Below are 9,182 nucleotides of genomic sequence, written 5' to 3'. Positions count from 1 at the left end.
CATCGTTATTTATCAGCGTCTTAAACTCCGATTCAGACTTTGACCTGTGAATGTGATTTGTAAATCATCGTCTTAGCTTCTTAATGCATACTGAATCATTTCATTTGGATAATCGAGTTGATCAGGCTGACCAAAATACCGCACTACTCATGCTCAACTGATTGTTGTTTTCGTGCAATCAGTTGGTATTTAAACTATTAATTTGGCATAGATAACATCCAATTTAGTCCAACTGGTGTGAGATACAAATTGTCCAAAATTGTGTTTTTTCTATTCAGTTGTAATGGCGGCTAGTCTTTTGGATTAACGAGCTGTGAGATATCATCGAAAATACCAAAACTTGCCAGATTTTCAGTTTGGCAAAATTGGAGTTTCAGCTTCCATCTTAAGTTAACAACTTCACACTTGAGTAAATATGTTAGAAACATAATAATAAGTTTTTTTTATCATCGAATTCAAGATTGTTAAATTTTCTAAACAAAAACCCTCACCTACGAATGTGGATATCCTACGTGATCTGATAAGTTAATAGTGAAAAGAATATCTGACGAGAGTAAGAAATGTGCTTTAGGGGAAATTGATTCCCTATTTGTACATATGATGTCACTATGATTAACCAAAGATATTTTACATCGTTATCGATTTCATTTTCAATTCTTGATATACCAATAGTGTAGATTCGATCAAAATATATGTTTTGAATGATAGTACTGTATACTCACCATAAACTAGTGGTTCTTACAGGAACTATCAGTGAGACCTAGGAAATCATGAGGCGATACAATTTGATGCCCTTATCATGATCCAATGGGTGTTATCAAACTAATTAAGTTCTGAGATTCTGTTATCAATGGGTTGATGCACATAATTGGGCTAATTAGGGTAGGTCATATAAGAGACACGCGATTTCTCGAATCACATGACTTGAGTGAACCCAGAGCTAACTGTATCCTTGAAAAATTGAGGGTCATATAACTGTTGAGATAGTTAAATTCAAATATTTTAATTTGATAATTAAGTTTGATGGAGATCAAACATATAGTTTATATAACTTTTGTAAGTGTGTTTCATGTTTGGAAAATGTGGAAATTAGGTTGTCTACTAATTTTGTGAGAAGAGTGCGACAACCTAATTTAGTGAAGGAGTTCCCAAATAGACAACTGACAAAAATAAATCAGTAAAAAAATTTGATATTTGAGATTTTCACTTTGTATCATAATAACGAGACTTCTACCCTCGTCACATCGACGATACTTGGTCGTCGCTCGGGATTATAATAGTATCACAAATACTCATAATTAAATATTAATTAGTAGTTTTATCTACTAAGATTCCCACAAAATATTCTAGAAACATCTCGAGTAATTACTAAAAAAATTGTTATTTAATAATATTACATATTGTCAAAAGTTGATAATATTACGAAAGAAATTTGACAAGGGAGAAACACTCAACCATAGAATATTCTAAAACGATTGAGATTCAATAGTTGTGAGATAATAAATAATATTTATTAAAAGTTGATAACCTCAAAAAAATCTAGTCTTTGATTATCTTCCTTTCTGTTACACAAAACTCAGCCACCACCAAGGCTTGAGAAGCCATTGGGTGTCAACCACCACTCTCAACACCATACACGCCGCAGTCAGCGCTGTGGTACCACCGCCTTCCATCTAACGATTTTCAACGCAAATTTCGTCAAGATTTTTAGTGCAATCTTGACGAGAGCATTGATTTTAGTCATTGACTTGATTCGGACAATGGAAGAAAAGAGATTGATAAAGTAGATTGTTCGTAAACATATACTATAAGAACTATTACTGTCGAATCACCGGGGATAGTTGAAGTCAAGTGTTAATCGCCATAAATCCTCAAAACATCTCATTATTTGGATTTGAATCATAATACCTTCAAGAACGTCTTGATTGCCAAAACTTAAATTTATAAACTTTCATGATGTCTTTGATGCGAGAATGCGTTTACTATTGCTATTTGGAAAACGTCAAAAGCCGAATTTCGTAGCTTGAGATTCCTGCTGCTTGAATCCATGCATTTGGTATACTGGATAACAACAAATGAATCCTTCCCCTGACTCGAATCCCTGATTTTAAAGCATTGCTATCAACTTGAGGAAATCCCTTTAGAAATAGGAGAAATTCCATCCCTTCAGCTCACCGAATTGGTCAGCCGTTGTGCTTCAGACTCGGGACACAAATAGTGGACGAACAGATGAGCTGGGGTTACGAGCTTCGAGTTCGTGTCACCTCTTCCACGTGAAAAAAATTATCGGCGGAAGCGCAGATTTACCTTTGCAGAAAGGTAAGCTCCAGGGCTTTTGATGACTAATAATAATGATCAGTTTCGTTCTTTGTCTTGATGAATTTTCTTTTGCATACTAACTCTAAATTCCCGCTTTCTTGGATATTTTACCTTGATAAGTTAGATTTTTATTATGTTTTTTGTATATTTTGAGTGCAATTAAATTGACTTTCATTTTTTTAATCCATGTTCAAAGCTTCTAATTCTTGGTTTTCATAGTGTACAAGTAGAAGCACATTGCCAAAAGCAAATACCGTAGGTGAATCAGAAGCTTGAAAAAAGTTTCTCCGTGATATTTTCTCTGCTATCTTACTTGTGTAGTGTAGAACTTGAGTTATTTTAATTTTATTTTTAGTTAATTTAGTGTGATTAGATATAGTTTGAAAATAATTGTATCTGCCAGTTAGTCCGATAGAACAATAATATTTTTCATCACTATATTAAAATTTGGCATCGAATGCTTGCTGTTTAAATCGTGCATTTATAATTGGTTCATCTATATTTATTTTAATTTGGAGTTTAAAAGAAAGAACGATCGTATCTCTGAAAGCATCAAGATTTTGATGATGGCCTGATCGAAGTTGGAATAACCAGTCTCTTAGCATTCAATTTTATGTTTATTTTTTCTGTATTTTCTGTTGTATTTGGACTGTAAAACTAACTTCGATCTATAAACACAATGTAAAGATTGAAGCGCGGAAACGTAAAATACGAACAAAATCTAACATTTGGATGATACGTTACGAAATGACAGCAAAAAATGTGAAAGAAACTAAACCATTTATGTTACTTTCGTTTTAATAGAAATTGGGTTCAAATCTGAGGGTGTAGATGTGAAATCCTAAAATCCATTGGGTTGTAATAATAATTCATTGCATATCCAAAATCAAAATTTCCACTATTTACTTATTGGTCTCGTGCCTATTTTTATTCCCTTTTCCGTAACAGACAAACTTTTAGATTCCAAATTTGGGTTTTCAACTGAAATCAGGAGGTCTTCTTCAATCTTCAGCATAGTGCATGATCGAGTATGAACATCTTGAAGTAAAATATTTCAATAAATACAAATATTTTGATGCCTTGTCTACCAATCTTGGTTGGTTTTCTTCCAGTGAATTTACGACTAAGAAAATCCCCGTGTCTACTCTCTGCAACCTTAAACGTTGCACGCTTCCACTTGGAACAAAGGGTACCGAAAACATTCCTATAAAATGGTAGATGCAACCATCTCCTGGATGAATGTAGCGCGAAGGTTTTTTTCCTCGTAATTTTGTTCATCCACTTCATTTGACAGTGCTTGGTTGGTGCTGCAGAACAAAAATGGTCGGTCAAATCATATGTGAACCTGTTGCTGCTAAGATATCTGCATTGAGCTAAAAAAGCCAACTTTTCCGACTTCATCCGAGTAAAATTCTGTCTCATTTACATAGTTTGATACGATGTGCTATTCTTGCAGTTTGTGAAGGGATTTTTTTTTCTCTTTTGAGCTATGAGATATGTTGGTGATCACACATTACTGTAGTTAAAAGAATAAGTGAACCTGTGGATCTGCATAAGTGAGACTTTATACAGTACTTTCTGTTCGTAACTCTCCACATCAATTCTTGCTTTATGAAAAAATGAGTAATTAATGTTGCTAAAATAGCTAACTACATAGTTATCCAAAGCCATTAACACTCCCATAATCCAACAGGACGAGCAATTAGAATAAGCCGACCATTCTTGTGCACAAGGCCAAGATTGTGTAATCTCGTGAACACTTCATGAGGTGAAGTCCTATTCGCACAATGTTTACTTGAATCTAGAGCACTCTTTCTCAGGCGTTGCACCGTTTGTGCGTGTATGTGTACGTACAGGATCCACCTGAGTTCATTCATGTCACTCTTCAGCTGCTAACCAATTATAAACTATGGTATACTTCTAATATTATCGGACATATCTCACTAACATAGGAGTTTATGGTGGTATCATAAGCTTCATCCAAAGTTTTAATTATTTGTGATCTAGTGTTTCGGGTTTGATCAGTTGAGGGCCCGAAAATACCTTATCGTGTCACTTGTTGCAGCAATACAAGAGGACTTATCCTTCTGGCTGCATTTAAAGGCCTTGCAAAGAAATGGTGGAAGGAGTTGATCCTGAGCAGGTTCACTCGAGCTTGTGGCTGAACTTGCACCGAGAAATGAACTTAGTTCCCGCAAGTCCTTCAGTATATTTGGAGATACATTGCTCCAGAAACCAGATTTTTGGGATTTTTTCCTCTGCTGAGAGAAAAACAGGAATACGGATCCCTTCAAATTTAACAATTTCGTCCCCACGAATTTGCAAAACATAGAAACGGAATACAGACCTTAATTGAATGCATATGCTGCACTGTGAAATGGCTGAGTGGATCTTTCCCTAAGTTCGCAGCACATATGGGACAAACCTGGAAAACAAATTCCATTTAAGAGAACAAAATTCTTCGAAATAAGACGCATTAACGATCACCATGTAACACTCCCTCTGAGTATTTCATATCGATATCCAAGGGAAAAGCTGTTGTCAGGTGAATCTCGATTTTTAGCACGCCTGCTCTTGATCATCTTAAGTAAAGTGTCCACTAAGTAGTACTAATTATCCTCGGATGTTTCCTTTTCTGACGAAACTCAGAAGAGAAACAAGAAAACATCACTCCTAGTTCTGCAAATCCATAAATTCATTTAACTCTATATTCTGGCAACTATGGTAACCGATGGATTGACAACCTTCACTTCCACTCAAGGCAAGAGACGAAAAATATACACTAGCTTGTTAGAAAGGGCGAGGATAGGAAAATAAATCAGTACATGAAACTCATTTACCGCGTTCCTCAAGTCGAAACAATGCTCTTCTTGTAGATGGATACAAAGCACAGGAACTTCAATTTCCACATAACAGAAAGGGCATGGAAACCAGGCTCTTACTTCATCTTCCCCTTCCTCATCCACCGCCCCATGATTACCTAGTCATATATCCATCGATCATCACCACTTTTCGAAATTTTGAACGAATCTTTCAAGAAAATCACATACGATCGCGTGTAAAATGCAGCGAAATTTCTTCTCATTCTACCCCCATCTATACAATCCAACTAAAAATGTAAGACAGTGAGTTCACATACAAACTGAGCAGGGCCAAGCAATGACCTTTCCTATCAAATGAAGAAAATTATCGAATTTCCTAGCACTGCCCATTCTTAGGGAAATTAACCACAGGAAAAAAAAAATTAATGTAATCACACTGTTATGGAAGAATTCTTAGCAAGAAAGTAAGAAACTTGTCGGTACTATCAAAAGAAAATTGCACATCTCCCAGAAGAAAATCAAGAATTACAACAGCTAACATATCCTGAGTTTAAAATGAGTAAAAAACAAAAATAAGCAAACCCAAATGGAGCAAACTTAATCAAGAAATCAAAACTAAAACTAATATATACAAACTAATAGACAATAGTTAAGATTGATCAGGAAATCAAACTCAATCAAATATAATAAAATAATGCAACAAATACTACAATTTACCAGAGTTACTGAGTCTAGTAGGCTTGGTGTTCTTGGCTGAGTGAACTCTCGCAGCCCAGAAATCCACATCCATTTCTTTCACCTCACTCTTCTTGATAAAAATTGTAACTATTTTTTCACCTCCGTAGCAAAAATATAGAGGCAAGGGCGGACAAATAGAGCGGTTTAATCTGGACCCGGAAAACGAAATACAAGAAAATTTAATCTCAAACTGAGTTCAAGATTCTACAGGAGAGATTCAGAGTAGGATGTTCTGGGCAGATTATAGAAATTCTTACATGTACTAAATCGAGATGATGTGAGGAGGCTTATATATATATAGATATATATATTGGTTTAACATTTTCGGAAACTTTCCTGACACAAAATTTAAACAAATGAGTATCGGACACGTGGCATATATTACAAAAATTATTGAAGATTTTCCCAAATATCCCCCTTTTGTACGCACAGCTTAGGTGGATAAAATTACAAAAATAATAATTGTATATAAAGTGATATATTTTAAAAAATTTATTATTATTATTATTAGTGCTCGATTAATTAATTAATAAAGAAATAAAGTTTGTAATTTCTACTAATTGACAATTTTGCCCCGTTTCATCCACTTGTTAGCAAGTTCATCCCCCTTTCTCCATAGTTATGATTCATCTCACTCTCATTGCCATTATCTTTCTTTTAATTTATTTAGTATTCTCTCCTCTGAAATCATACTTTTTTTATTGGTCATGGCCAATAGTGAAATTACCTCGGATTTGAACCCAAAAGACATCCATTAGTAAGTCCGTTTTTTAAACCTTCCAATCTTTAGGAACAGTTGGTTCATACTAGTAACAACTATTTAGCTCGGGGTACACATATTTTATCCAATAGTATTTCTTTATTTAGTGTTCGATTGGGAGATAAACATGCACCATGATCTCCCTCGCTTGCTTCAAATGAGAAAAATAGACTATGATTAAACGCTCGTTATTTGATCAAAAGTTTGTCGAAGCTTATGATTATTGATTCTCAGCGACAAAAATAATCTTATGAACAAAAGTAATGTGTTATAAAATCTATTGAAATAATATTGTTTTCATGTTTAGTTTGGTTAAATGGTTTTTTGTTATGAAAAGTAGACATTCTGAAACGTCCTGATCTTTTTATTGCTTTAAAAGTACTAGAATTTTTTTTTTTATTTGGCCAACTTGAATAATGCATGAAAATATTTTACCCCTTTTAAAAGAAACCTCAATCGACTAGTATATTAAAAATCAAGTGTAATGGTCATAAAATAAAATCGTCTACTGTCTTACCCAACTTCAAAAGCAATAATTTGAAAAGTATAGCCCATACTAAACTCTCAAAACCCTTTCAAAAAGCATAAATAAATAGTCTTAAAATCTTTAACATAAAACTCAAAGCATAATGCGGAAAATGTAGCGCTGGTCCTCGGGTTGTGTGCGCTATCAGTCCAGTAGTATCACTCATCAACGCCTCCCTCAGAACCACCTGCATCCATCACACCTAGTGAGTCTAAAGACTCAACACACCATAATCTTGATAATAAGTAATACGTAATACAGTCAACATATAACGGTGAAAAATACTTGTACTTAAAATATCTTTATCATGAATATGCATAAACTTAAGTATAATCATTTTCATAAATACTTTCATGATACATAAAACTTTATCATAAACCATTTCATGACGTGCACATAAAAGTCTTGATCGTTTTCCTTATAATGACATAAAACATTTTAACTTGATCATAGTCATTTTCCTTTTTCCTTTTCCTTTTCCTTTTCCTTTGTTGAATTCAGATCGTTAATTGTGACTTTCCTGATCATGCTCATGAGGGTCGATGGATCCATCTAAATAAAACCACAGTACTGGGCGGCGGGGGACACCGGCAACACTCTCACCGGTCAACTGGGCCCTGGCCTATCATGATTCGAACAGAAATACGATCGTCAGGGCTCCCTCTGGGGCCTTTTCCCATAAATGGGCTCCCTCTGGGGCCTTCTCCCCTCACGATATTCCCATTCTTCCGTTACCACTAAACCGTTACCACATATCCGTTACCACATATTCGCAATGATAGAAACACGATCGTCGGGCTCCCACTGGGACCATAACCCTCACGACGTCGCCACCATTAACGAATTAGTCACAATCACTTCACATCCTTCAACATTTTTCATTTCATTCACATCACTTAGAAAAATCATGAATAATATTTACATTTTTCCTTTTCGAAACCAAGCATGCAACGTGTATTTAAATGTCTTCTTAAAATCGTGAAAATCCCTTAGACATTTAAAATCATCAATTAATCATGAACAATTCATAAACATTTAAAAATAATCATAATATCATAAAATATAATTTTGGGCACTGTCATGACCTTTACTAATTTCCCGGTGTAAAAAGACCGTTTTACCCCTGGACTCGACATTTTACGTTTTCAACTTTTTTCTTGATTTCATGACTCTAATATGTCCCACATATTTATTTAAGCCTACGTGTATTTTTTTCATAATTTTATTTGGCTTAAATGTTAGACTTTTTCAATTATCTTTTCTTAATTGTTTTAAAAGTGTTTTAATCTCGAAAAATACCAAACTTTAATATAAAATTCCTAAATTCTAAATTTAGTCTTTTATATTATTTTAGCCCTTATGGACCACGACTCGACCACCGTGAGCCGTTTTTCAAATTTTCTTTATTTTAAAAACCCTAATTGACACCTAAACTTTGACCCCGAGCCAACTCTCGATTTTCGCGAGTTCATCCCGAGCCATATCGAACCAAAACTTGCCCAACATGTTACATTAGCCTACTGGACTCTAACTTTACTCAGAAACCAACCCAAAAACGAAAAACGACGGCTGGAAATCCCTACGTGTTGCAGCCGAGGACTCCTAGTGGTGTAGGACTCTAAGTTTTGCTCCCCAACCTATGAACCATCGAGCCCAGCCCTTGTACTACCTCTCGTACACCCTCCTAGGACTCTAATGCATCGACTCAACACGGCCTTTGAACCCCAGACCGTGCGCCCTGCCCTGCACGAGCGACGCAACCCTGCGCGCTGTGCATGCTCATGCTAGGACTCTTCCGCCCGCCCCTAGCTCGAGTCCTAGCCTGGCTAGGACTCTGCCCTTGACCCTTACCATCCCCTAACCAAGCCCTGGCCCCAGCCTAAGCCTCGCCTGACCACTGAAGCAATCGACTCGATCACTACATTCATATGACAGCACTTTCGGTGCCAAGCTTTCCGATTGTTTCTCTTCGGTTGATGAGTGGGGTGCATAAAGTGGGACTCTATTTCATATATAA

At 35.7% G+C, this 9,182-nt stretch overlaps 1 protein-coding gene across 3 annotated transcripts; it reads right to left on the bottom strand.

Annotated features, from left to right (window-relative positions):
- Positions 1 to 3,151: 3,151 nt before the first annotated feature.
- LOC140841251 (protein DEHYDRATION-INDUCED 19 homolog 5-like) lies at positions 3,152 to 6,158 on the bottom strand. 3 transcript variants are annotated; one of them, XM_073208528.1, is made up of 5 exons: positions 5,859 to 6,158; positions 5,160 to 5,299; positions 4,667 to 4,744; positions 4,363 to 4,580; positions 3,152 to 3,626 (listed from the first exon to the last, which is right to left on the bottom strand). In XM_073208528.1, the coding sequence occupies exons 1-5, from the start codon at positions 5,929 to 5,931 to the stop codon at positions 3,524 to 3,526; spliced, it is 612 nt and encodes a 203-aa protein (XP_073064629.1). In that variant the 5' UTR covers positions 5,932 to 6,158; the 3' UTR covers positions 3,152 to 3,523. The 3 variants fall into 3 exon arrangements, with proteins under 3 accessions (XP_073064629.1, XP_073064630.1, XP_073064631.1); XM_073208529.1 differs by having other exon boundaries at positions 4,363 to 4,577; XM_073208530.1 differs by having other exon boundaries at positions 5,868 to 6,158.
- Between the last annotated feature and the right edge of the window lie 3,024 nt (positions 6,159 to 9,182).

This window comes from Primulina eburnea, chromosome 9 (genome assembly GCF_022965805.1).
Source record: "Primulina eburnea isolate SZY01 chromosome 9, ASM2296580v1, whole genome shotgun sequence".
In the NCBI taxonomy this organism is placed as follows: Eukaryota; Viridiplantae; Streptophyta; class Magnoliopsida; order Lamiales; family Gesneriaceae; genus Primulina; species Primulina eburnea.
The sequence above is the reverse complement of the archived record's forward strand: the minus strand, read 5'-3'. Positions and strand labels throughout refer to the sequence as shown.